This window comes from Oenanthe melanoleuca, chromosome 5 (assembly GCF_029582105.1).
Source record: "Oenanthe melanoleuca isolate GR-GAL-2019-014 chromosome 5, OMel1.0, whole genome shotgun sequence".
In the NCBI taxonomy this organism is placed as follows: domain Eukaryota; kingdom Metazoa; phylum Chordata; class Aves; order Passeriformes; family Muscicapidae; genus Oenanthe; species Oenanthe melanoleuca.
Window position 1 is genome coordinate 38,354,093 of NC_079339.1, and position 27,979 is coordinate 38,382,071.

The 27,979-nt window shown below is 50.3% G+C and overlaps 2 protein-coding genes across 4 annotated transcripts; one reads left to right on the top strand and one right to left on the bottom strand.

The window, feature by feature from the left end:
- The first annotated feature begins 2,062 nt into the window (after positions 1 to 2,062).
- On the top strand, positions 2,063 to 13,555 carry LOC130254038 (acetyl-coenzyme A synthetase 2-like, mitochondrial). Of its 2 annotated transcripts, none has more exons than XM_056493198.1 (15): positions 2,063 to 2,098; positions 3,359 to 3,881; positions 5,115 to 5,211; positions 6,336 to 6,535; positions 7,009 to 7,184; positions 7,803 to 7,955; positions 9,102 to 9,249; positions 9,694 to 9,831; positions 9,979 to 10,071; positions 10,461 to 10,573; positions 11,033 to 11,159; positions 11,826 to 11,953; positions 12,191 to 12,254; positions 12,584 to 12,705; positions 12,794 to 13,555. In XM_056493198.1, exons 2-15 carry the CDS (start codon positions 3,569 to 3,571, stop codon positions 12,968 to 12,970), a joined length of 2,049 nt encoding a protein of 682 aa, XP_056349173.1. In that variant the 5' UTR covers positions 2,063 to 2,098; positions 3,359 to 3,568; the 3' UTR covers positions 12,971 to 13,555. The 2 variants fall into 2 exon arrangements, with proteins under 2 accessions (XP_056349173.1, XP_056349174.1); XM_056493199.1 differs by having other exon boundaries at positions 2,094 to 2,156.
- ABCD4 (ATP binding cassette subfamily D member 4) lies at positions 13,409 to 27,828 on the bottom strand. Of its 2 annotated transcripts, none has more exons than XM_056493201.1 (19): positions 27,750 to 27,828; positions 27,526 to 27,650; positions 27,281 to 27,408; positions 26,945 to 27,084; positions 24,136 to 24,252; positions 23,731 to 23,856; positions 23,338 to 23,388; positions 20,670 to 20,764; positions 19,644 to 19,765; positions 18,733 to 18,824; positions 18,468 to 18,557; positions 17,993 to 18,198; positions 17,622 to 17,713; positions 17,380 to 17,416; positions 16,319 to 16,368; positions 15,982 to 16,034; positions 15,557 to 15,633; positions 14,244 to 14,359; positions 13,409 to 14,103 (listed from the first exon to the last, which is right to left on the bottom strand). In XM_056493201.1, the coding sequence occupies exons 1-19, from the start codon at positions 27,794 to 27,796 to the stop codon at positions 14,008 to 14,010; spliced, it is 1,860 nt and encodes a 619-aa protein (XP_056349176.1). In that variant the 5' UTR covers positions 27,797 to 27,828; the 3' UTR covers positions 13,409 to 14,007. The 2 variants fall into 2 exon arrangements, with proteins under 2 accessions (XP_056349176.1, XP_056349175.1); XM_056493200.1 differs by having other exon boundaries at positions 17,993 to 18,201.
- Between the last annotated feature and the right edge of the window lie 151 nt (positions 27,829 to 27,979).

The window sequence follows — 27,979 nt, forward strand, 5'->3', positions numbered from 1 at the left end:
GGTCTGCATTTTCCTCCCCATTGAGACCTGGAGGAGATGGGGCTTGGATCTCTCTCTGCAGTGAAACACAAAACTGAAAGAGATATGCTTGTACGTGGAGAAGTTACAGCATACAACTGGTGAGAGAACAAGTCACTTCAGCTTCCAGAGCAGCCCTGGTGCTTTGTGTCATCCCATGTCACATGTGCCCTGGTGTTAGAGTCTGACACACCTCCAGGCAGGCTCAGCCTCTGCCAGGAACAGGCTGCAGCGCCCTGCTGGCCTGAGGAGCTGAGGCAGCACCAGACACAGCAAGTGCAGGGGAGCAGTTGAGAGTGAAGGGCACCCACGGGACTTCCAGCAAGGTGAGCTCCAATTCGAGAGCAATGGGAGCCTATTCTGGGTTACCAGGTGTAGTGGGTTTAGTGCTGGCCAAACGCCCATGTACCCACTAGAATTATTTACTCATTTCTTGCTGTGAGATATGGATTAGGAGGAGGACAAAACAGGCTTAAAACTTTAAAGAGTATAAAAAAACTTTATTACCAGAATTAGAAGAAAAATAACAAGAAAATCAGAATAAACCTTCAGAACACTTCTCCCCCCACAACCTCTTTTCCACTGACAACATAAAGAGACAAAACCTGTGACTTTCAGTCAGTTCACTACCTCAAAGATAATCTTCAGTTCTCTTAGGGAGAGGAGTCTCTCTTGCCATACCATGGAGACTTCTCCACAAGAAACAGTTCTCTCCTGGGTTTTAATTTCCATGAATAGCAGCCACCCAGAAATTTGCATTCGTGAAGTCCCTCCCCTCTCTTGGAGCCTTCCTACAGCTGTGTTCATGGGTCATGTCAGCTTATGTGGTACTATTTTAAGGATGAGCTGTTCCAGCATAAAAGCCAAAGTTATTTTCATCCATCTCTGGGAAGAGGTTTTCTTTTTTCTTTTCCTGGGGCAAGGTTTCTCATCTCTCTCTGTTCAAGATCCTCATTGGATCACAGCTACAACACCAGTGCCTCTGTTCATGGCTGTGGTTAGAACGCTACATCCCCCAATCCATCCCCATGAATTATAGGGAAAAAACAAAATCTGATATATCAAATATGTCTTCACTACAGCCTTACAAAAGAATTTCAGCCCGAGACTACGGCATCTCCTCAATCCCCTCCCATCTGGGATCTGAGTCCTTCTGTAGTGGGAAGACTCCTCAGTGTCCCATGTTGTCATCTCTATGTGTCTTCACCCTTTCCTTTTCCTGATCTGGGAGAGAACTGGTGTGTTCATATGAACATTTGTTCTCAAGCTTTATCAATTGAAACAGTTTCTACAGAGTTCTGCACTGAAAGGTTGGTCTCATGCAGACTCTGAATCAGGGAAATCACTCGCCATGCCTCTTGCCGCTGGCCATGCGCTCCCTGCCGACACCGTGCGAGCCGTGCCAGCCGCCGGCTCCACTTAGTGCTTTTCTTCATGAGGAGCGCCGAAAACAAGAAAAGCTGCTGCCGCCGCTTTTGTCCATGTGTCTGCAGCGTGGCTAGCTAAAAGTGGCTAAATAAGCAAAGCTCATTTTGAGCCATGCTGAGACAGCCGCAGCCGCTGTCCGGCCGCGCCCATTTCGGCTGCGCAGTCCCGGCCACGCGGCCGCTCCCGCTCCAGGACGGCGGGGCCGCTCCTGGCCCAGCCGCTGCTGGCCTGGGGACCAAGCCCGGCGCTGGTCCTGCCGTGTGGCTGCTCTCGGATTTGGGATGGCCTCTGTTGGCATGGCCCAGCAGTGCCACCAGCAAAACAGGACGGGCAGGCTCCGCTGGGATGGGCCTGGCGGGTTTCCAGGAAGGGGCCAGCGCCGCAGCAGAGCCCAGCGCGGCCCAGCCAGTTACCTGCTCAAAGGCCGGAAGCCAAGAAAGCTTTTCCCGGGTTTTGTTCGTTTTTAAATGTGCTTTTCCACAAAGGCCTGCTCAACCTTTTAAAGTGGTTTAGCTGGGTGTCAATCTTCAAAACTAGCCCGCTGATTGGCTCCTGAAACTAGCCCGCTGATTGGCTCCGCCGGGCCCCCTCAGGGAGCCTGCAGCCGGCGTCCCCCAACTGAAAACCAGACTTCGTTAAACCACGACACCAGGTAAGGAGCTACCTGCCCTGCTAAGCATCTGCGAATGGGCTGGTGGAAGAATGCTGAGGTGTGCATAGGAAATAAGAGACTTGTGGAACAATGAGGCTGATCGGGCCTGAGTTTGTGGAGGGGCTGTAAGCCCAAAGGACTGTGCTCCCCAGGGGGACAGCGCCCTTGCAGGTTCCCACCAAGCTCGGGGCGGCCGTGACACAACACAGGAGTGCTCTGGGATGAGTGCGCCTGATGGGAAATAGTGCCTGTATCCCACACTGGTGTCCAGCCTGTTCACCAGATGTATCAGCTCCATAGATTGGGAGTGGTGTTGCACTTTGAAAAGCAAAGAGATCTACTAACCTGTCATCTCCACTGTTGATTCCTTAGGTGCACCTAGCTGGAACAACCCTGCTTGCAGGGAGAGCCTTTTTCTCTTGTGCCCCCTAGGAAGAGAAGGGAATTTGCTCAATGACAATAAGGAATCCTCCAAATTCTACCTTAAAAAAAAAGCTACATATATAGGGCCTGTAGGAAAGGAAGGCAGCAAAAAAGCCTTGTTTGGAGGCAGGGAGGCAGCTGAGCTCTGCTGCAGTGGGTGGTGGGAGGTCTCAGGGTGAGGAGATGGGCTGCAGTGCTCCATGCCAAACCACCCCCAGCTGCCCCACCAAGGCCTCATTGAGTGCTCCCAGCTCAGCTGGTGGTGCAGCCAGTCTGTAGTGCTTGGGAGGAAGCAGAGAGCTCTGACTGCCTCCCAGCAGTAAGGTGGAATGGGATGCAATATTCCCCTCCTGCAGCTGACAGCCACGTGAGAAAAACTTTCCCTGGCCCACCACAGCTCAATGCTCTGCTGGAAATGGGCATTAATTCTGGGAAGGGATAGTCCACCACTCATGACTAACATGGGGGTGCTCCTAAGATTTACAGGGACCTGCCCCGAGATGCCTTTGTGGCCACTAGAGGATTGGGGGATGCAGTGGAGGTGCTGCAGCAAGGGAGGGGATGGTGATGAATAGACAGAGGTGTGAGGGAGGTGAGTGGGGATGAAACAGAGGGGTCTGGGATGCACTGCAGCCCTCGGAGAGAAGGAGCAGGCTGTTGGAGCCTGGCCCAGGCACCTTGGCCCCTGAGGAGAGCCCAGGCACACGTCTAACCTGGCTCCTGTTCAAGAACTGCTGTCAGGACTCAGATTAGCATGAAGGTTATTTTCAGTCAAATATTTCTACAGCCTACCCCTTTCCCCTCCCTTACAGTGATTGAATTTCTTTTTTCCCATAGTCCTCTGGAGGAGAGGAGGAGAAGAACAAGGCAGGGCAGAAGGGGTGCCCGGGCTCCCTGTGTGAGAGAACTGTTTTATATCCAGTCAGCTCAGGACAACAGAGCCCCACCTAACACAGGGGTTGGAGTCTTTCCTGGGCCAGGTGTCCCAAGCAGCTGTAAGGGCTGCAGACATCCATCTTCTCAGTGAGAGGCAGGTACCTTGCAGTGATGGCCAGGCTGCTGGCCAAGACCTGCTGCTTCAAAGCTCTTTCTCAGGCTCCCAGATGCCCCTCTGGGCTGGTGGCTGCCAGATCCTGGAGCCACAAGCCTCTCACTGCCTACATGCCTGAAGCCGTCGCCTTCTGCAGACCCAAGGACCACCAAGATTTATATAAGGTGTCAGTGGAGAAGAGTGACATCTTCTGGGGAGTACTAGGAAGGAGCCGGCTCACCTGGATCACCCCCTTCCACTCTGTCCAGGACTGCAACTTGTGCTATGGCAGAATCTCCTGGTTCCTGGGTGGGCAGCTAAATGTGACAGGTAAGGAAGGTCCAGTTGGTCCTGCAGTGGCTGTAGTGTAAGGTTGTGGCTGGCACTAAGGAAGCAGCTGGGTTTCATTGAAAAGGTTGCAGCTGGATTGGTGTGTGCTGGTAGCTGGGTTGCTCTCCCTCAGCCCCTGTGGATCCCACAGCAGTGCAGTAGCTCTGTCCTGCAGCACCATAGGCACTAACACTGAACCCTGTGCATTCAGCAGACAGGTTGCTCTAGGTCATTCCTGCTCAGTGAAAGCAAGGTGTATCTGTAGAAAGCAAAATACAGGAGAAATGAGCCATACTACCACCACTGTAGTGGGAAGCTCTTCTGTGGACTGGGGCTATTGCCTTAGGGGGTCTATCAGGGGAAGACACTGGGGCTAGTGACACTGTGTCCTGCTCACAGTGCTGTTGGTCCCCGACTTCAAAATACGAGACTGACTTCTAAGAAAATCAGATCTTATGTAATCTATTTGGGAAAAAGAGCAAGAGTTATTTGCCTTTGGGTTTTGACATCTTACTCTTTCTCCTTTTATATGCATTTCTTTTTCTCCTGGAAAACTACAAATGTCAGGAGAAAAAAGTTGGTATGCAGTCTGGGGCTGCTGCATCATCCCATGACTTTAGCAGGTTTAACGAAAACAGAGAGTGGAACAAGGCTTCTGAGGAAACTGCAGCTGCCAGCAGTGCGAGGAACTTCACATGAAAGAACTCCAGCCAAAGCCTCAGCTTACGATGTCCCTGGAAAGCCAGGGGCTGTGCACTCTGGCTCTTTTCCATCTTGGATAAATACACTCTGCAGCCTTCTACTGCAGAGCTTCCCTTTGTCCTACATTTGTTATTTAGGAGCACTACCACTAAAAAACTGCCCTAGTTCACCCTGGAGGCAGCTGCAAGGCAGTGCTGGGTGGAGTGACAGCTTAGTTAATGTTTGCCAGCGCTCTGAGAGCACTGGGGATGTGACCTCCAAAGGGACTTAAGGCGTTTTCTGCTCTGGAGTGTGTGAGGTTGCAGTTAGGGAGGAAGCTGATAGTGGGGATTGGCAGGTATTGGAGTGGTGAGGAGTGTAACAGGCTTGGGATGGTGCTTGTGATCTCCTGGTTGGTGTCCACAAAGATTGCCCAAGGCTAATCCTGAGAAGACACACACAGATCTAAAATGGGACTGCCAGTGCTGGCTTGATGAGAGGTAAGAGGTTCTGAGGGTTTCTCTGTCAATGATACTGGGTTTTCCTTTCCAGTGAATTGTCTGGACCGTCACGTCCATGTAGCCCCAGACAAAGTGGCCTTAATCTGGGAGAAGGATGAACCTGGAGAGGAGGTACGGGTGACATACAGGTCAGTAATTACCTTCCAACATATGAGAGACATATTGTAACATGCATGAACTCTGCACAGGGCTGATCTGCTAATATCTGTCATGCAAGAGAATGCAGCATCCCTTCACACAGATCCAGAGTATGGTAGCTGTTGGCTTGCTTGTGCTAATCTGAAACTTCAGCCTATCCCCTGATTACAACTTCTGGGCTCTGAGGAGTCCCTGCCCAGCTGGGGAGGCAGATATAAGCCCCTTGGGGCAGAACTGCAATGCTAGGTATGACACACAGGAAAGTCACACATGTGCCTTCCCACCCAGGTTCCTGTTCTCTAAACTTCTGGGTAAGTGGTCTGCAAGAAAGGCAAATTCACAGCTGTAAATGTGTTGAGAAATCCCACGCTCATCCACATGTCAGCAGTGCTGCTGGATTTGGCTCTCTGTGAGGGCTGCCTGTCCAGCTCTGCTAGGTTGGTCTAGGCCTCCCACCTTTCAGCTTAAATGGCCTACTCTCTTGAGTCACTGCCACAGAATTCACTTAAATCCCTCTGTACACCAAACAAGTCTCTCTGTCCTCTCTGACTTCAGGCCTCACATGACAAATATGACCAGCCACCCCTGCCAATCTACACGCATGGAGAGCCCTTCCATGAAATGACTCACTGACTCGCAAGCTGTGGTTTCTGGGAGGGATGCTTCTTGGGAGAGGCATCTTTCTGCTCACTGCTTTGCTACAGCTGTTGTTCTGGCTTGACCTCAGCTTTAGCAAAGCACAGGACCCTGTTTTGGGGAAAGATATCTAACTTCTCACACGTAGCCTCCAACTGTCCAGGGCAGTGTGTCACACTGGTTGTACAGGTCAGCCGAGGTGTTGTGGGTTTTCTGAGCCAGAGGAATTGCCAGTGGCTGCTGTTGTACAGAAATCATTCTAATTTATGTCTTCTCCATAAATAGCAGTCCATGTTAGAGACTGTCTTCTTTCCTTCCCACTGATTTTTACAGCTCTCCCATGGTCTTCCAGAGTGAGGAGGGCTAGGGTATGTAGGGATATAAGCTTTGTCCTTGTGACTCTGAGGCCCTCCATCTTTATGCATGCAGGTAAGATCTGCAAGAAAGTCTCTAACTGTGTCATTGCTTCTTTGGGCAGGGAACTGCTGGAGCTGACGTGCCGCCTGGGAAATACCTTGAAAAGGCAAGGGGTGAAGCGGGGTGACAGGGTGACAATCTACATGCCCCCATGCCCTCTGGCAGTGGCCAGCATGCTGGCCTGTGCCCGCATCGGGGCCGTGCACACTGTGGTGTTTGCTGGCTTCAGTGCAGACTCTCTCGCTGGCAGGATCCAGGACGGTAAGAGGCACTGGGTAACAGCAACCTATTTCCCTTGGGGGATCCTGCTCAGCTTGCTGGTTCAGCAGCTCAAGTGGGCTCAGGGTTGTGTGGATGGCAAAGGTTTTCTGAGTGAGTCTCCGTGGGCTCTCTGAGGCTATCTGTGAAATAATGTGTAGTCATGGAGCAGGTACTAGCAACCCAATGAATAGCATGAGCCCTCTAAATATCTTCCAGCCCATGGGATGAAGAGGTTTTCTCTTTCATCCATGAGAATGAAGGACTGGGATACAATGTCTCCTGTAAGGCAATGCAACACAGGCAGAAATGAATGGGAAACCAAGATGCAAAGCTGCTGTTTTTGCTAAATGAAAGATACGCGTCCTAAGAGCTGGGAGATAGAGAGAGAGATGAAAGGTCATGGTAGAGCCAAACTGCTCTGTGACTAGTAGAGAGGGGCAGAGTTGCTTATGTGGCTCTTCTGTCTTCTGCAGCCCGGTCAGAAACAGTGATTACAGTGAACCAGGGGCTAAGAGGTGGCAAGATTGTTGAGCTAAAGAAGACAGTGGACCAGGCTGTGAAGCAGTGCCCTGGAGTGAAACGGGTACTGGTTTCCATGAGAACCACCAACAAGGTTCCCATGACAGCTTTAGATGTGCCCCTGGAGGAGGTGAGAGGCTGCCTAGCGATTTTGCCACTTCTCCTGAGCAAAGTGTTTGCTCTTGGTGCAGGGACACTGAATGGAGAGAGGATCTTGCCTGGCCATGGCAATTTTGCTGGCATTGAGAGAATTTGGGGACATTGTCCCACAGCAGCAGTGGCAGTCAGAGCTGCACACGTGTTCATGACAGTCCCAGTAGCCATTAGGATGGGCAACTGCTATGTCTTCCTACACTACCAGCCCTGTACTGTCAAGGGCAGGCAGTGCAAGCCAGAGCACATAGCAGGGTGGACAGGGGCCTAGAAACGCACGAGACATGGGCTGCTACTCTGTGACTCCAACTTTGGCCTGCCACTACACTGCCACACATGGGTCTGCTGGCAACCTGGCATGTGCCTGTTATCTGTAGTACACAGGGTGGCAAGGCTGCCAGCATGGAGCAGAACTTCTGAATCGGTGAAGTTGTGTTCCCTGCCATGCATTTCTTCTGGAGGATGTTTGTGGGGAGCATAGTGGCACAGGTGCTCAGAGGGGAGGGAGACTCAGGAGAGAGGTGCACAGCAGGTGTAGGCACAACACAGGGGAGGCTGTGAGACCCTGAGAGAACTACTGTGCTCTTCCCTGCAGGAGATGATGAAGGAGGATGCATGCTGTGAGCCTGCTGTCATGGACAGTGAAGACATGTTGTTTCTTCTCTACACATCAGGCAGTACTGGCAAACCCAAGGGCTTGGTTCATACCCAAGCTGGTTACTTGCTGTTTGCTGCTCTCACACACAAGGTAATGGATCCCAGCCACAAAGTGCTCATGAGCCAGCATCATAGGCAGTGAAGGGAAGACACATGCTCCTTGTTGCATTACAAGCTCATCTTTATCTAGTGCAAAGTCTCTGGGAAGCCCTCCAAGCCCCAGCAGACCACATCAAGCTACAGGTAGTGCTCCATAGCAGGATTTCCCAAATACATACTACTCTGAGCTCAGAACACTTGAGGCCCCGGAGTCCCCAGATGAAAGTCTGCAGGGAGCTGCAGGAAGAAATGAGCAGGTCTGAAAACACAGAAATCAGAGGAGACAGCAAGAAGTGATAGGCTAGTGGGAGAGTGGCCCCTAGGAAGCTTTCCTGGCACTGAGTAAATGAAATGAAGAAGCTGCTTGTGTTGCTGCCACTATGACAGCACTCAGCTCCACCCTGCACAGTCATCGTTCCTTCATGTTTCAGCCTTGCAGCAAAGGGTCTCATGAGGAATAAATGGGGAAGTGTGAAGAAGAGCTTGTTTTGCCTTCTGCCTGCAGGCACAGCACTGCACTCACCCAGCTGAGATGGAGAGATTCCAACTCTTGTGGGCAGGCTGGGGTTGCTCTGGGCCAAGGCATCACATGGTCCCTCTGCTTGCTGCTCACTGTTCCTGTGCTGGGCTCCTTGCTGAGCTCAGGGGGTTTTGAGTGTTTACTGTCCATCTGCAGTCCAGCAGTGCCTACAGGCTCTGCTCATGGAGTCCTCTACCACTTTGCCCTTGCCTACAACTCCTTTCCATGTCACATAAATACAGAGGCACCTTTCTTACCCAGAAGGTTCTGTTTAGATGCTACAGGATACTTGGATCAACCTTGTCTAGGTGCCAGCAAAAGGAAGTAAAGGCTGTATCTCTCTCCATTGAAAAAGAGCAAAATTGGCTGTGAGGTTTTTTTTAAAGCGTCTGTCTCCTGCATCTTCACAGTTTTGGGTTAACTTCAATTTTATTTAATTAATTTTAATTTTTTTCTGATTTCTTTTCAAAAAACTTTGCAGGAAGAAGGTGTCCCTGCAGGGGACAGACGAACACAGTAACATTAGGGCTGACAGAGAGTATACTGCTCCCTGTTGTGCCCCTTGCCAGGAGTGCAGGCCCAGGTGAAACCCCTCACTGTCTCTCTTTTCTTGTTCAGTACGTGTTCGACTACCAGGACAGGGACATCTTTGGCTGTGTGGCAGACATTGGCTGGATCACAGGACACACCTATGTGGTCTACGGCCCCCTCTGCAATGGTGGTACCACTGTCCTTTTTGAGAGCACTCCTATCTATCCTAACCCTGGTGAGTGAGGTGACTCACTGGGAGTGGGAGCATTCCACAATGGGAGTGGGGTCATTCCACAGCACCCTGAGATCCACAGCAGGCAGGGAGCTGGTGGCTTGATGCCAGGACATGAGCAGCAAAGGCTGTGTTGCCTCAGCAGCAGCCCATGCTCTGTGCCCAGTAGAGAGCTGCAAAAGGAATAGTCTTTTCCTTTGCTTAGGAAGCCACTGCTGCTTCTCCAGGGGTGGAGCTGTTAATCCCTCTCCCTCCCTGCAGAAGGAACAGTAGCAGAGCTAGGTTATGTGAAGAAAAAGGGGCTGCTGCTCCTTCTCACCATGTGATTAACTTGGCTGAGCATCCAGGCACTGCTGGAGAGTCTTTGCTCTCACCTCTTCTTTCTCTGCCTTGGTGTTGGGCTGGGAGGACCTGTGTGGATGCTTACCGGCCCTGTTTACATTCCAGGCCGCTACTGGGAAACAGTAGAGAGGCTAAGAATTAACCAGTTCTATGGGGCACCCACTGCCATCCGCCTGCTCCTGAGATACGGCGATGAATGGGTGAAGAAGTATGACCGCTCTTCTCTTAAACTGCTCGGCTCAGGTAAGTGCAGCAACCTGGGCTGGGGCAGCAAATCCTTGGACATCACATTGTGCCTCTTCCCACAAATGCCAAAAGTAGCAGCAGTGAGACCCCAGAGTCAGGAGACTGCACTATTTCAGCTCTGCCCCCTTGTCTTTCCCATTGCAGTGGGAGAACCCATCAACAAGGAGGCGTGGGAATGGTACTTCCATGTGGTCGGCGAGACACGATGCCCAGTAGTAGACACTTGGTGGCAAACTGGTGAGATGCATATGATTCCTTGTTCCAGCTTCCAGGCTTTAGGAGTGACTTCGCTGCTTTGTGGTGCTTTGCTGCTTTAACTGCTGCTTTGCTGGCCAAGTGATAGTGGTTGTTGCTTGAAGTCTTGTATGAGCAAGGCTGTAAGGGCCCATGAGCACCCAAACATAAAAGTGAAAAATGATCTTTAAAGCTAACCCAGATAAACACAGGGATTTGATCTGAACAGATCCTTGCCGAACTAAATGAACACAATCATCCTTCTGGCAAAGCCAGCCCCAGCCTGTGCAGCGTGTAGTAAGGGACATGACAAAGGCTGTTGGCCAAGCAGTGCTACTTGGCATTCCTCTTGTCCCCGACTTGGATGAGCATTACTGTTTCTTTTCCTTCAGAAACAGGAGGCATCTGTATCTCACCCCGTCCTTCTAATCCTGGAGCTGAAATCCTTCCAAGCATGGCTATGAGACCATTTTTTGGGATCAGCCCCTGCCTCTTGGATGAAAAGGTACATTTATAACATGCAGTCCAGGTGCTAGCTCAACCCCCTTTCCACCAGGTACCTGCAATGTGTACTTGCCAATGGGAGTGGAAATCTGTAAGCGTGTCTTTCCTGCTCGTCTCTGCTAGACAGCAACCTTCCTTACTGGAAAGGGACAAACAGGGAAGCTGTTCTTCCAGCTAGTGCAGAAGTTGAGTTGTTGTCTACCTTGCACTGTCCTGACAAGAGAGGCTGTGTTTGGGCTCCCTGGCACATCTTTCCAGGAAGGACAGGGCTGGGCAGGGACTGGGGAGGCCTTGCATCCCACCATGGGAGGCAGTTTGTTGCAGACATACGCTAGGAGAGACAGCCTGTCCTGCTGAAGTGCGGCACACAGGACCCTCCTCACAGGGTTGTTAAACAGGCAGTAGCTAAACATGCCAAGTACCCTTCAGCCACGGTTACTAAAAGGTAACTATTTTACAGGGAAATGTCCTTCGGGAAAATGATGTCTCTGGAGCTCTTTGCATCTCACAAGCCTGGCCTGGTATGGCACGAACCATTTACAATGACCACAGGAGATTTCTGGAAACATACCTGACTCGTTGTCCAGGTAAGGACACTTGCACACGTTTGGTTGGGTATGGTTGGGTCTGCTTGCTGGCTTTCTGTGTGGAGGCAGGATTCGGGACAGCTGGTACTGCTCCTTTATTCTTCCAGAGACCCTCCACAGTGCCTTTCATCTCCCCAGCTCTGATATCACAGGACTGCCCCTCACCAACCTTCCCAACAGGATCACACATTGTTTTAAGGCAGTGGATTTGTCCTTCTGCCCCCAGTCACCTTAAGCACAGACCTCTTGCTGCATCTCCTGCAAACCCTGTCAGCCTCTGACTCACCCAGAGGCACTGAGCAAGCCCAAGACTGTGTGTGTCTTGATGTAATGCAAAGAGAAGCAGCAATACCACAGGCAGCTGCACTGGAGCAAAGTGCTCCCAGCACATGGTTATGAGAGAGGCACAGCATTAGCCAGGATACTGCAGAATGAGGGCAGAAGCCTGATGATAGAGCAGGTACCAACAGATGCAGAAGACTAACAAGGAAGGAAGGAACATTTACCCATGAGCAGTTGAGGAAGAAACAGAGTATATGGGCCCTGAAGCCAACAGACAGGAGGAGGGGAAATGTGCCAGCATGCTGAAAAAAGCCCATTAAGGCTGCTGGGCAGCTCACATGCTCCCTGCAACAAGTGACTATGGCATGGTTCTGGCTACTGCAGGATTTTTCTTCACTGGGGATGGTGTGTATCGTACCAGAGAGGGCTACTACCAGCTAACAGGACGGCTGGATGACGTCATTAGCATCAGTGGACACCGGCTGGGCACTGCAGAGATGGAGGATATTGTGGTAAGAGATGTGGGTGGGAAGTAAAGCCATCCAAACTAAAGCAGTCAGGGGCAGGAGAAGACCAGTGCTTGCAGACCTACTGAGGTAGGAAGGAAAAAAGACAGAAGCCATCTAAGGCCCTTCCTTATCTCCCTGCATTGTCGTGGGCTGGAACAGCCAAGTCAGGTCAGGGCAGCTCCAGGTGGCAGCCAGCCTGCCAAAAGCACTGAGTCAAACTCCTGCCCTGTTCTCTTCCAGACTCACCATGTGGCAGTGTCAGAGTCTGCTGTCATTGGCTACCCACATGAGATCAAGGGAGAAGGTAAGATGCTTTCTTTCCTGCCCCAGAACATCCCCCAGGGCTATGGCACTGCAGTGGGAAGTGGCACTGGTAGCAATGCTGTGTCACACAATACAGCATGTTAGCAGGGATCTCAGCACAGCCATCACAACCTGCACCACAAGACCAGCTAGGCTTTGCATAAGGTGGCAGCAGCAGTGCTTCCGTGTGGCCAAAAGCATGTACAGTTCTGGCTACAGAGCATCTCCTGAGGCTGCCAGCAGAGAGGGACTCTCATGGCAGTAGGTCCAGGCAGGGTCTCAGGGGCACGGTATGCACTGTGCTCAGTAACCTGGTGGTCTTTCTGCCAGGAGCCTACGTGTTTGTTGTGCTGAAGAAGGACAGTGGCTACACACAGGAGACTGTTGCTACTGAGCTACAGGAGCTCATCTCAAAGAAGATTGCTAAGTATGCAGCTCCAGATTATGTTCAGGTAACACAAGCAAACTGCTCCTACAGCCACACTGGCAGATTGGCCAAGCCCTTTCCTTCAGCCTTGATTCTGTTCCTCTCCATCACAGGTCACACACCGGCTGCCCAAGACACGCTCGGGCAAGATTATGCGTCGGGTGCTACGGAAAATTGTGGAGAACAAAGCCAATGAGCTTGGGGACCTAACCACCCTGGACGACCATGAGGCTGTGCAGCACATCATAGAGGGACACAAGCACCTTGTGGAGCGACAGAAGGGCCACTAGCTTGGCTCTGCCAGCAGCCACCTCCTCCTCCTTTACTGCAAAACCAGGGAAACATCCAGAAAAGCCACTAAGCAAGTGGTGGCCAGTAAGTTGTCAGATCACACCTCCACTGCAGTCTTAGAGTGACCTCTCCACAATGCAAGAGACCTTCAAAACCTGTCTCCATACACCCATGTAGATAGAGAACATGACTCATCATAGGCAGAAGAGTAGGAGGAGACAAGCTATCTCATTCCATGAAAGCAGAGGGCAGAAAGTCCTCGAGGTTCCTTGTGCCTTGCAGTAGCTGCAGAGGTAGCGGCAGGCAGAATATCCAGTCCTGGAGAAGGATACTACTTCTACCTCTGCTCTGCTCTTTAGGAATAGTCTTGTCCAGGACCATTGCCAACATACAAGCATCTCCTCCAAAGCAAACCCCAGAAAGAAAACACACAACAGTCCGGTTAACAAATAGTTGACTCTTCTCCATAAAAACAGTTTGAAAACTGGCCCCAGATTTTAATACAAAAATGTTCCTTCTACTTGTAGCCATGTGTTGTAAGAAGAGCAGAGACATGCCCATTCTTTGTGCTACCATTCTCCTCCCCTTGTCTCCTGCTGGAAAACACAATTCTCAACAGAGCCACAAGGTACATAAATCTGTTCTGCAGAGCTCCTAGCAAGGCACGGAGGGCAGCAAAGGAGGCTGCATTCTAGCCTTACACCAATGAAGCCTCCACAAAGTGGAGGGTTCTCTGGCTACTGTTTCTACAAGGCCCAGGAGGCAGCATCTTCTCTCAGGGAGGCCCAGCAGCTCAGCTCCTTTCTCCCGTGAGAGCCAGGGAGGCAGAAGGAGGCTGGGAGAAGGATGGCATAGTTGTCTACTCTTGGCAGAACTCCACACCATGAGTTCAGACATACTCTGTGTCTATCAGCAAAATCCAGAACTGGTCTTGCACTGTTTGACACAGCTGCTGGCTTGGCAGCTCCATGTCTGCTATTGAGAGCTCTTCCACATATGTGCAGGTTCTGTGGCTGGCCAGACAAGGGCGTGTTTTTCAGTGTTCTTCCTCAGAGGGGAGCCGCCTCATCTTCTCACATCGAGTGAGCTCCCATCTTCCCTCCCCGTGAAGTTTCAAAATCCAGCTGTGGAACTGCAATTCAATAGCACAACATTGAGGGATATCCACCCACAGTGAGATCCTCCAGCCTTAGTCACTCCCCTCTGCTCACCAGAGACCTGCTCTACCTTTCCACCACGAGGGAGGAATGGAGTGCTGCCTCCCTGTCTCACCTTTTCCAGGCTGGGTCTGTGTCCCACACTGATCAGTGTCATGCCCAGCTGAAGGCACATTCGGTACAGTTCATGCTCCACCTCTTCTGTCAAGGCACTGGTGGCTTCATCTAACACTAAAAGAAAAGTCATAAGCCCCACAAATCCCCTCCCAACCAGACATCTCCTGCAGGCAAGAGCAACTCCAAAGAACATTTCACATACTAACTGGAGTTCCTTCCCCAAGAGCATCTGCAGAAGGCAAGTGAGGAGAAACCTAAGGACTCTGGTATTCCTCTGGCACAGCAGGCATCACGGAAAACTGTGCTTCCCCTCAAATACTTGAATCCATCCAAACCACACCATTCACCTCACTGGTCTCCCTCAACAGTTGCTAGCCACTGCCTCATCCCTATCATGCAAAAGTCAAGATATGACCTTCTCCAAGCAGACTGTGTGCCAGAGCGCCAGGCTGAACAACAGTCAGTGTACTCTTCCAGCACAGACTCCACATGGAGCATGTAGGATGGCCTGTGGCACCTTCCTGACTATTAAGGGTAAATACTACAGACCTGAAGCAAATAAATTCAAATCATCTCTACAGCTTTTAGTTTGCAATCCACAGGTTCCTCCTGCCCAGACATCACTGAGGTGTGTTTCCTCACGGGCTTCAGGGGAAAAAGAGGTACTTACATGTAGCTACCTGCTACTGAAAATTTAATTTAATTTTAATTAAAACTGGCTCTGTTCACCCACATCCAACCTGCCCCTCATGGCGAGTCCTCCAACAGCTCAAGCCCCCAGCAGAGTCTAAGGAATCGGCTCCATTAGCTATTCACAGATGTTTCTCTGAGAGTCCTGGTCTCTCAGGACTGTTTCTTCCACTGCTTCCTGTCTTGCCACATCAGGACTAAACCTTCCATATTGCCCCCACAACTGTACGGATGTTCATGAGCTTCAGATATGACAGCTGCTGCCACACTCCCCAACACATGCACTTTACAAAGCAGCTGGTGAGCAGGCTGACAAAGTTCTTCTGGTGCCATTGGAGATGGACCATGAACATTAATCACCAGTTCCCTAAGAAGAATATGTCTTACATACAGCCTATTGATTAACCTCCCTTACAGCCTTGCTCATACCTCCACACAAATAATGAAATGTTTTCACATTTCATAGATGAATCCTCTGTGTGCTATTGCAGCTAAAACAATGGCCAAGATAAAGCATGTTCCTAGCACAAAAGGGATTTCATGAGCTGTCTCTGTACCAGCTTCTCTAAACACCAAAGGCCTTGTCTTTTTTTCTCCCCTATTTTGTAGTCAGTCACTCACCTGCATATTTTGGTTGGAGGTAGAAGAGCCGTGCAAATGAGAGCCTCTGCATCTCCCCTGGGGACAGGATGTCATACCTGCAGCAGGGTCGAGATTCAACACCTTCCTCAAGAAACAGAGCTCATTTGCTGAAAATCTTACTGCTTCTGATACTGGAGACCAGCAAACAACTGTCCCTGTGTGTCCCTTCTTGTGCCCCCCTCCATGCTGCACCCCTCTACTCAGTCAGCTGCCTGCAGAACACCACAGCTGGTGATTATTGGCATAGATGCTTGGGGCATGAAGGCTTTCCTCCTGTATAGTGTCCACATCTCACAGAACACAGATGGACACAGATAAATCTAGCAGCAATGTTCATCTGCTTAGAAGTGTTCCCCACTCAGAAATCACCCAAATATACACAGATAGTGAGTGAGCTCCCTTACCAGTTCCAGTCCACCTGTTCATCCAGTCCTCCAGCCCTTTCCAGCAAATCAGTCTACAGAGAGCACAGCAGATTTGTGAACACAGTCCCCAGCCCTGTCAGCCTATGGCCCTGAGCACAACTACCCTCTTTTTGCCAGTCACCCTTTCCCCACTTGAGCTGAAGTTGTACCATCTCTCTCCTCCTCTTTCTGCCCCACAGACAGTTGTGTCCCAGCTACAGACAATGTCCCCAGATAAGTTCAGCACACAATCATGCTGTGTTGCCACAAAAAATCATCCCTTCTTCCCTCACTGGTGGCACCAGGGAAGAAGGCAGCAGGGCTGCCAGTGACTCACCAGCCCAACCAGCTCCAGGAATCGCACAATCCTCTCATCATCTGCAGACCCTAGGGAGAAAACCATACAGCATAAGGAGAGGCAGTGTGTGCTGAGGCCACTGCTGCATGAAGGAGTTGGTGGGGCATGAGGGAAGAACTGGAATATCTCCTGAGGCTCAGTGTAGTTGACCTGACCACTTAGTTATACCAGATCCTGAGCCTTGGCAGAGATAGCCCCGAAGACGGACCTTCCTTAAAAATGTTAACCATGCTTCAACTGCCAAGGCCCTGCCCAACAGTTACTCTCTTAGAGCTGAGACTACACACTACAAGTGGTGGAGTTATGGGAATGGGCTTCAAGTAAGAGCCAGAAAAAGACCCCATGTGGGAAGAGAAATACCTCAGGCTGGGTCAGCTGTGCAACAGAACATACACTTGAACTAGTACAGTCAGCATCTATGGAAACTGAGTAGAAGGGCTGTGCATCTGCCATGGTCCTCTCTGAAGCTGCTAGAGAGCCACAACAGTAGCTGATGCTGTAGTTACCCGCAGCAAGATTGTGACTCCCAAATGTTTGAAAGCAGCAGGTTACACTGCTGGACATCTCCAAGCTACAGCAGATCACATGTGGTCTTGCTTTGCAAGGGCAGGAGAGAGAAAGGATCTGTAAATTCTGACCTGGGACATTATTTTGGAAAAGTGGAACAGTAAAAGATTGAGGTGGATGAAAAATGAGATGAAGGCAAACATGACTTGCTGAAAGTCAGGCTGTACCAAACAAATCAGATTTATCCCAACAGCAACATATATCATGTCTAGCATAGCAGGAAGAGCATGGCCAGCTTGTCCTCATTGTACTGTGACAGCAAGTTCTTATGAAGTGAGTATGCTCCTTCACAAAAGGAGGGGGACAGAGAATTGACCTTAACACACACTAATCTGCTAGGGAACACCACAGCAACAAAAGAAAAATGGATGAGTGTTCCTGATGGGTTACAGCAGGGGAGAAGCTGCACTGGGTACAGGACAGTGAGGCAATACCACAGCATTGGTTAATTGCTCTAATGGATTTCCACAAACCTGAAAGTGGATAGATCTCCTTCAGGGGATAGATCACCTGTTTAACAGAGCAAAAGAAACCATGTCAGAGGGAGCTGGACACTGTCCACCAGAGATGCAATAGCATGAACACAGGCACAAGGGAAGGAGCAGCCACAGGCATCCTCCCTCCTGCAGGCCTGTGTGCACCCCAGGGGTTTGCAGGGCATGACCACAGCTGGGAGCAGAGCTGAGGCCAGAGCAAAGACAGACCCCGGGCCCACCTGCTCACGCAGGCTTCCATCAGTGAAGAAGGGCCGCTGCGGTAGGAACACCACTCCTCGGGGGCCAAAGCAGCTCAGCATCCTGATGCTCCCTGCACAGAGACACTCATCACACCTGCAGTACCAGGCAGCAACTCCCCACTGCCCCGTGTGGTCCTGTCCCATGAAGTAGCCAACAAGTCCCCACTAAAGTGTGTTTGCAACACAGAGCAAAGCAATGAGAGCTAAAGACTGTGACAGAGATGGGTGGCTCAAATCAGTGTACCAGTGACACATTCACCATCACATGGTGGCACTGCACACTGTCACCTTGCAAACCAAGGGTAGCCTTGGTTGAGAAAGAGAAGGCTGAGGCAAGTAGCAGTCCTTACCCCGTGTGCTCTCCCAGAGTCCTCCAAGGACCCTCAGGAGAGATGTCTTCCCTGTACCAGTGTTTCCCACAATCATCACACTGTTTCCTTGTGAGATCCTGAGGCTCAAGTCCTTGATGAGCAGCTTGCCAGAGGATGGTACTGAGAGTGTCACTCGTTCCAGAAGAAAAGCTGTGTCCCTTGGCATTGGGTCCTCCCCAGAAGGGCTGCTGGGCCACCACCAAGACAAAGAATGAGAGATCCAGAGGTAAATGACCATGCTGAGATTGGCAAAGCTCAGGCGCCTTAGACATCCTGTGCCTCTGTGACAGTAGCCCTGCCCCACACACCCTGGGAATGACAATTGACAGTGAGCACTGCTTGCTCCAACCAAATGCATGCAACAGACTGTGACACCAAGGGCTACCTCCATCCCATGGCAACCCCACACTCTGGCACATAAGCTGCAAGCCAGCCAGTTGCTGAGGCGACTCACCTGTCCAAATCCCAGCTGGCTTTGGCTTCTGAGTAGTTACCATTTGTTTTTCTGCCAAGGCTCAGCAAGGTCTCCTGCAGTTCACCAATCCTAGACACACAAGAGGTTGCATGGGACAATTCCAGCAGCCTCCTCACAATACCCAAACTTGCCCATGTTTGCACATGAGCAACTGCTTTTGTTTTTTTTTTTTTTAGCACAGACCTGGGCAGGGTCTTGTCCTGCACTACCCTTTCTCCAGGCACGTGCCCACAGATAAGCTCACCTGTGTGTGTAGCCAGCTACATCAGTCACAGTGCTGGAGAGATCTATGAGCTGGCTGAAGCAGCCAATGAGGTAGATGGAAACAAAGGCATTCTGGGGAAAAATCATGCCAGAGTAAGAGTCCGTGCTGAGCTGGGGCCCAGACCCTTATTCTATGACTGCAAGGAGGCAGCCAAGGAGTCCACACATTTGGCTACATCAGCTGTCTCAGCAAGATAAATGAGGAGTGGTGAAGTCACCCAGGGTGGTGGGAGTGAAGATGACCAATTTGAAAGAAGCTGGCTTCCCTGATCAGTACAGCAGTTTTTGCCAGGTAGACACATGTCCTGTCACCCAGGGATGGTGTTTGCAAAGTGCCTGAAGGCCTGCCTAGGGCCCAGCATGTTTGCCCAAGTCACACAGATCATGCCACCAACCCTGCCTCAGCACTGTATATGGCTCAGAGCAGGGTGTCTCAGCCTGCAGTGCCCACTTAGCTATTTTTAGCTCTGCATTCTCTATCACAAGTCAGGTCAGGAAGGTGAATGCAAACCAGCTCAGTCTCTGGTGGCCAGGTTCACCATAGGTAGTAGCCCAGGCATAACCCAGACCCACTGCACTGCACAGACACCATCCCCACCTGCAGTGCTGAAAACCAGAGACTTTCTGACCTCCTGGTTCTTTTTAGACACAGAAGTCTTAGCTAGGAAACACTTACGTAAATGTGTCCTTGACAGTTCTCACCCCCAAGTTAATCACATACCAGCTGGCTACAAGCTCCCATTTCCATGACACTGTGAGTTGGGACAGTCTAACCTGAAGATCAAATGCTGCAGGTTATCTAGCCCCAGGGCACCAGCCCCACATGAAACCTCCATCCTCAGTGCCTGCTCACCCTCCACAATGGGGTCAGAGAGATTACCCTTAGCTCACCTTGCTGACAAGGGCACTGAGCTCTGTTGGACTCAGGTCGCCGTAGACCCCAGAAAAGATGGGAATGGCAATGACCACGTAGCTCAGGATGCTGCCCAGATAATCAAAGGTGTTGATCCCAACTGGGCACAAGCACATTGAAAAGAAGACAGTGAGTTAGAAACCTCTGTCCCAGCAAAGCTCAAGTGCTGACCCTGAGGAAGAGTCTTGCTTTGGCCCTTTATGATGAACCTGAGCAGAAAAACCCATTTTGCAGGATAGCCCAAGCTTTGTGCTTGTGCTAAATGGGTGAAAATCCATTTGCCAAGCAAAGAGCACTTAGGGGCAGGCCCCTGAGCAGAGAATCATCATCCAGACACACAGCTCAGGGACTACTCTGGAGCAAAAGCCACTTTGCCTGCTTGTTGCTATGCTTTAGGGGCCTGACTGACTCACAGTGAATGGAGGGGAGGGCAAAAAGGAAGCTCTGGGGTGAGATAGTTTTCTATGAAGGGTGTTTTGGGTGTGCATAACAGGCAGAAAGACTTAAGATCCCAAATTCCCACAGACACTTCTGTTCAGGATTCTCCCTCCCATACACTACTCACTGTGCTGCTGAGATTGGGAAGAACTGTCTTTACAGGGGTCATTTAAAGACAGAACCAGTGAAAAAGGGAGAAGGGATATTTTCAGGGGACAACTATGCTTAAACGACAGGCTCTACAGGGAGCCCCCAACCACATATACAGTCCCCAAAGCTCAAACCCTTCCTTCTTTTCTTGGCCTTTGAACACCTGCCCCATAGAAAGCCAGATTTTGGGGCCTCCACAACTTTGCCTCTTTATGAAGCTTTTACACAACAGGATTCCCATTTATCTGCACTTCAGGAGGCACCCTCTATTCACCCACAGGCTTTCACATGTACCAGCAAGAGGCAGAAGAAAACACAGCACCCACCCAACTGCTCTGCCAGTAGAGCTCCCCAGCGTGTGGGCCACCACAACGGAGTTACCACACACCCCACTTCACCCCAGTCTGCCCACTCACTGTATAGCCACAGCTCCTTGCCTATCAGCTCCCTCTGGGTCTTCAGCAGGCTCTGCAGCCTCCGGTCTGTGCGCATGTGCTCCACTCGCCCAGCCCTGGAAAAATAAAATTGCAACATGCCACAGATATCCTAGGAGCATGGGCTTTAAAACTGAAGCTTTGAACAAGCCTGGCACCTTTTCTCCAACTAATAAGTCTAATAAGTTCATGGTCTTTATTGACCATGAACTGAACAACGAGGACTGCCTTCCTGAAAGGTCTCATCAAGGAAGTCTGGCTGAAGCAAGCCATCCTACAAATCTCTCCCAGAGCCCATGGCTGCTGCTGTTGCAGCAGGAGGAAGTAAAGCCAGGCCAGACACTGCCAGCGAGGCTCCAGCCTGAAGCAATGTACACCCAAGGTCAAACACAGTTCCCAAATACAGCCTGGTTGGAAAAGAGCGATGGCACTGCTACACAGCTGGACTCAGAAAGGAGAGGGCAGAGGAGCATCCAGGGGGTGATAATCAGCCCACATGGCCTGCATGGCCAGCAGCCTCAGCCCACCTCTTGCCATTTCCCACTCCATAGGAATGGGACTAAGGCAAGTCCCGAGCAGTGCAACCCCTGGTACGGGTACCCCAGCTCCACGACTCCCTCCTTCCCAGGGCTAATCCCATCAGGTCACCCACCACACAAGTTAGTGGTGATGCTCCAGTGGCCAGGCTGAGCCAGGAGCAAGACCTCTCCTACACCTTCACCTTCAAGCAACTGTGACAGCTCCTTCTGCTGCTTTGCAAGGCCTGGGCTGCCCTCAGGTGGCAAAATGCAGAGAGCTCCACATCTCACTTCAGACTCCCACCTGCCACGGCACCTATTGCCCCTGACATGCAACAAAGGTTTGTGCCCACTACACAAACCACGCTCCCACCATGGTCTATGCAAGAGGAGAGTCACTAGGGCCCAAGAAGATAAGGCCAGAAGCAGCACAAAAAATCCAAAATAAGATTTTTGAGGTCTCATTTCCAAAGATTCTCAGTTCATAGAAAAATACAGTTTCTTTCTCAAAAATGCACCTGGTTAGAATTCAGTTTGGCCTTACTGCCTTATAACACATCTCAGGTAACTACTGAGCTGCAATCTATGTATTAGGAAAGGAGAAAGGCTTGGACACAAGGAGTTAGAGGTGAGAAAGGAAACAGAAACCTTTGTTCTAGAGCTATAATTCTGTTGCAGATGAGGAGAGATTGCTGTATTGGTTTCCTCTTTTCCTCCCATTCACTTCACTTTTAAAACAAGCTTGCCAAAGGCTTAGTCACAAAAAAAGTAAAAATGTGGCAGTGCCCTGCTTCTGTTTCTTCCTTTTTTAGGCAGTCTTAAGAGGACAAGAGCGCAAGCTAGAGAAGTTGAGTGTCAAAACCAGCCATTCACCACATGATCCTCCTCTTGCAGGATTCTAGGAATGCAACTTTTAAAAAAACTCCTTAATTTTCAATTATGATGCATACCATGAAAATGCCTGGTTGTGTGCAACTCAGCTACATTCTCATTTCACACAAAATGAAGCTTTTCTGCTAAAACAGTGTACTGAACCAAGACATTCTGTTTTCTGGTATAATAATCCACTTTCTATTTTCTACTTAGTAATAGAATAAAAAAAAATCAAAATTGAGAGGGAAAGTACTGCATCTTAAATAAGGGCATGTAATTACAGTATCTTTTCCACTACAAAAAATGATCATCAACCAGTAAGAATCAATCAGAGCACAAAGAAATAACTCAGACTTGCCAGTGCAAACCAAGATTGATTTTGGTGACTTAAATCAGTCTCATGCCTATCAATATAAGGTATTATGAAATCAGTGATTTTGAATTAAACCACTGTGGGGACAGCACCACAACACTTGAAATGCCTGCTCAGGCATGAAGGAGACAAATACGGATCATGGGCAAGGACGACTGGAGAGAGAACACGTGCTACAATTCCTGGAAGTGCAATTTCGCAACATACAGGGCAAAGGCAGACTCGTGACAGAGAGAAGCAACAATCTCCTGCCACCCCAACACAAGCTACACCAAATTCATGCCTTGTCCTGGTGAACCAAGCAGCAGCTCAACAGCTACAGGGCATCACTAAATGGGGGTGGTGCTGCCAGGCTCCTGATTGTGTGCTCAGCTCTGGGGTGAATGGCATTGACAAATTCAGTACAGCATGCGGAGGGTCAGGGCACAGACTGACCAAGAGGAGCAAAGCAGAACTAAGGTGGGCAGGTGGCAGCTAGCACACCCACAGAGGACATGCAGGCAAGCAGCAGCAGGATGGGTCTGGAAGGAACATGCAACAAGTCCTCAGCGGAACCAGATGCAATAAGACTTTGAGCAATCTTCCAGGTAAGGACCTGGCAAAACATCAGTAATGGTCTCTAAGCCAGCACCAAATCTGTATCTGGCTCTGAGGATGTTAGAAGGGAGGCAAAGGAAAGATAGTTGTCTCCAGTTGCTGTGGATTATTTCTGCAGATGATGCACAGAATGCAAAGAACAGAGTGTCAGGGCTGTATGATGCTGCAGTAGAAGGGACAGAAAGCTGCAGCAACAGAACTTGGGCTCCTCTGGGATATGTGAACACAAAAAGGATGCTCTGAACTAGGACAATCCTTCTGAGGTTACAAAGAAATTAACACTACTAACCTGTAGAAAGCAGCTGGTTCTGCATTGACACGAATCTGCATGTGCTTGAACCTGTACAACCAAAAAAAAACATCATAACTATGCACAAATGCTCAGTGAATTATGTAGCCAAAACCATTCCTAGAGGAAACTTATCTTCCATGTTAGACCAGTGATCTGAGGCATCTCTTGACAGAAATACTCAACAGGCTCAGAAAGGCACCAGAGACCAAGGCTTAACAGGAGATGCCATCATTCAGGGCCAGCTCAGTGGTGCATTTGTTTGATACCCTGCTCTCTGTGCACGTCTTCTTAGCCCTTGGGCTTAGTTTGCTCCTAGTCCAGCATCTCCAATACAAAACCACTGCAGCCAACTGCCCTGGACAGTGAAAACACAGCTCTGCTGGGACTCACCTGAAATCTCCCTCCAGTTTTTCCTGCTGCACAAGTTTAGACACAATTGGGCTCATCAACACTTTGTTAATCATCGTCCCAATGACAAAATACCCAAAGATGCTCACTGGGCCTAGCCAGCCTGTGCTGCAGAGGAGAAAGAGAAGTCAGCTAATAATCCAAGCAAAAGGACACTCCTGCACCATTAGGCTCAAGCAATCAGAGCCCTCAGCTGTCACCTCTCTTGGCTTTCACAGAAGTCTGGGGGCCAAGACTGCACATCCCAGCATCCCCAAGGCAGAGTTCTTTTGGCAGAGACCACTCACCCATGTGTACAAATATCCCTCTGGGGAGTTGTAACGTGGCAGGCTCCAAAGAAAGAACACAGAAAAGAGGTGTGCAAGGAGGATCAGGATACATCCTTACCTGTGAAAGCACTGGTATGTGTAGTAGGCCAGTGTGAAGGGTGAGATGACAAGTTTGCTGGCCATGGAGCTGAGCTGCCTGCAGAACCTCTCCACATCCTGGCTGATGCGCTGGTCCCTGCTCAACACAAAGAGCCATTGACACCATTACAGCCCAGAAGCAAGAGCCAGTACTCAATGCCTAGCAGGGCACAAACCTGGCTATTTCATTGCTGCAGGTGAACCTAGCCTGGGAAGGACCTGCAGCTCCCCCAGAGAAAACCATTTTCATGGCCCAGCAGGACCCACCCAAGGGCTTTCACAGCACCCAGGAAGAACAACTCTTGCCATTGCTTTCACCCTGTTCCTTGTATTTATTCCTTGTTCCACTTTCAACAACAATTGTTCAACAATTGTTCAACACTTGTGCTCTGGTCTCTGTCCAGGGCAAATGGATGAGAGCTTCAGCCTGCCGTACTAAGCTCCAGTGGAAAGGCCATAACTTAAGGCTGAAGTTCAGAATGAAGAGCAAGGATGTATTCCTGGTTAGTCTCAGTACAGATACAACCACAAGGACATTGATCTTTTAACACTTTTGCAGTTCTGGAACAGCAATGGATTTAATTCTGGGGCAGCTCTCACCCTGACTGACCTTACAGTCATAATTTTTCCTTTTCCTCAGACTGTAATATTCCCACAAAATTATAACTTAAATTGTGCTATAGTCTCATAGGAGGATGTTGCTTTTTATGAGCTATTAAGTAACATGTAATGAAAACACAAGAAACACATTAAAGCATCAACTCAAAGCAAATGCTCTGCTAGGTTCTGCAAGTGTTTGTATGCCACTCAGAATCCACTTTTCATTCCTTCGAAATGGATGACTGTGCATTTAACACTCAGTTTGGTTTGCACTGCATAATGGGAGATCTCTGTTGCTCTAGTTTGTTCTTTAAGTACCTGGTGAAGGGAAAAAATTCTCATCAAGGAATTGCAAGATGAAGAGAATTTCTGCAGTGGCACTAAAACCACATTAAACAGTAAGATTGAATGTTGGAGCAGAAGCAAGGTGTAATGAGACATACTCCACAGTAATCCCACACATTTGGTCTGCAAAGGCCAGAAGAGCTGTTTCTTTTGCTGCAAGCAGATTGACCCAGTTGTCTCCTACATTGCAGTGCACAATGTGAACATGTTCCCTAGTTAAAAATAAACCTGAGAAGAATAATCGTGTGGTGAGGGGCTGCTATCCTCCGCTTCCCCTTGCACCCCCAAAGAAAAAGACAGGCATGCAGGAGCTTCTGGATTCAATGTGCTGCACTGCCTGGGAAGTGCTGCATGCCCTGGTGACAGATATGGCATTTTAACCTCTCCTTGCAACTCCATGCCACTGCAAAACACTATCAGAAATGAACATTTAATGACAGCAGGAGTAAACCCAACAGCAACCTGGAAGTGCATCAGCTTGATAATGATGACCTACTGCCAAATATGTAGAGCTGTTTTACCCAAGCTGAGACCTCTCCTTGTTTTCTGCTTCCCCTTAGATACCTAGCATGTTTTCTTGCAGCAGTCACACAAACCACCCTGCTCGGCAATGAAGAAGCAAGGACAGGCAGCAGAAGTGCAGAAGCTGCTTTGAAATTTCCACTATTAGCAAGAGTTAGCAGTCCTTGCAAGACAACAATTTTTGCCCAGGACCCTGGGCAAATCCTCTCTTACCATCAACATGGGAAATGGCACCAATGCAGATCAGAGGTGACCACTCCAGTGGAGGAGAGCTTGGAATCTCAAAACAATGGTATAACAGCACATTATTTGGAAAACATTCACCCTTGATTTCTAGTTTTTCAGCTAATATTTAATAATAATTTTAAATTCTGGAGGGGGAAGAATGAGATTAGCTCAGCTGACTAAAGCATGGTGCTAATAATGCCACGGGATCAATCCCTGTGTGGGCTATTCACATAAAGAGTTGGACTCAATGATCCATGTGGGTCCACTCCAACTAAGAGTATTTTTATTCTGTGACCTCTCACATGATGTCTAACATAGGATTTTTAGCTTTCCACAGTAAGCAACTATGACAGCAATGCCCTGTGTGCAAGGACAGGCTGGAAGGCCAAGGTCCACACACAGCTGTGAGAAAGGGAATTCGACCTTTGCTGCACAGCTCAGGTAGATCAAGAGCTCTGCAGTAAGCAGGACAGTGCACAAAGCAAACTGGAGTGAAACCTCTTGGGGGTGGGGGCTGGAATCCACAAGGAGAGATTGAATGCTCCTCCTCTTATATTTCAGGTCACCACTGACACTTCCTTCCTAGGAACAGGAAAGGGAAATGCAACCCTGATCCAGAGCAAAACAAAGCCCTTCCTGGATGTGGCTCCCATGGGTTATCAAACCACTAAAATACAGTTGAACTATGCTCAGCTACAGATTCTGGTGTTCGAAGTTCAAACAGAACAGGGACTGTCCTAATGCACCAGCTGCATGAAGGAAAGAAGAGGCACTGCTGAGTCCAGCCAGGCTCTTTTCAACATCACAGTGTCAAGACTGAGTTTGCAGACAGGGTGTTTTATAGCAGCACTAGATCCCTGTCCCAATGGACATCCACTTTCCTTGCAACTGAAACATCCTGTCCCTAAAACCATCACGTCCAACAGTCACAGAAGTTCCCAGTGGGGTAGAATAGGGTACCTAGATTTGTGCCTAGATGGTAAAACCTTCTAGGGCTCAAGCCCCTACCCAAAGACAAAGAGAAGTCAGGAAAAGGTGTGCAGCAGCCCAGGAGAAGCCAAGCAAGACAGTGAAAGAAGCTGCTGGCAGCCTACGGGTTATCGATGTCCTCACGCAGCACGTGCAGGCTGTAGTAGACCTGGCCTTGGAAGTAGCAGCTGTGGAGGTATTCAGTGAGGGATTTCCTCCAGTTCACATACATCATGTTGCAGATAAACTGGTCGAAACTTTTTAGCTGGAACAAGGGCAAAGAGATGGATGGGGAGAAGTAAGTGAGAACAAGCATTTTTTTCAAAATGAAATAAAAACTAGCAGTTTGTACTAGTGGTCCAGAGCATGGGCAGACTTTAACCCTTTGTGACCAGGATCATGCTAGGACCTATGGGCAGCTTTCCCTTCCTCTCCCGAGACACGTGAAGCTCTGGTCTTACCGTGGAGTTCACAATGATCAGAGTCACGGCAACGGCAGTCAATGTTTTGAACCCGGAGAAGTCCTTGTTCCCTAGGACCTCATAGTACTGGCTGGGGATGACGCCGACCTGGTAAATAACCAGTTGCTCTGGAGGAGAAAGGCAAGCAGGGGAAGGCATTGATGGACTGCGGTGACAAGGCAAAGCGGGGGACCGCAGGGAGCAGACGTGGGGCGCAGCCCCCCGTCCCCACCACCCGGGCTCACCCAGCAGGGCGACACCGAGCAGCGTCAGGAACATGAGGGCGCTCGGGGCGGGCCAGCCGGGAAAGAGCACGGCCAGGAGCCGCAGGAACCGCCGCAGGAACAGCCCGTCCAGCCGGGAGCCAGCCCTGCAACGGAGGGAGACGCGGGGTCCGGCAGTGAGCTCGGGGTCCCAGCCCAGCTCCCCCCCGCCACGCCCCGGCCCGGCCCGGCCCGTCCGTCCTCACCGCCCGCCGGCCCCGGCGCCCCCCGCGCTGCCGCGGGCCCCCGCCATCGGCGCCCGCCGATCCGGAGCGGCCGGGCCAGCCCCGCCCCCGCGGGCGCTCCACATGAATATTCATCACCTCTCCTCGCCCGGCATCAGCCCCGCCCGGGGCCGGCCGCCGCTGCCGCCGCTTCCGCGTGCGCGTCACACCGAGACCCGCCCGCCGGCCCCGCCCCTGCCGCGCCGCCCGCG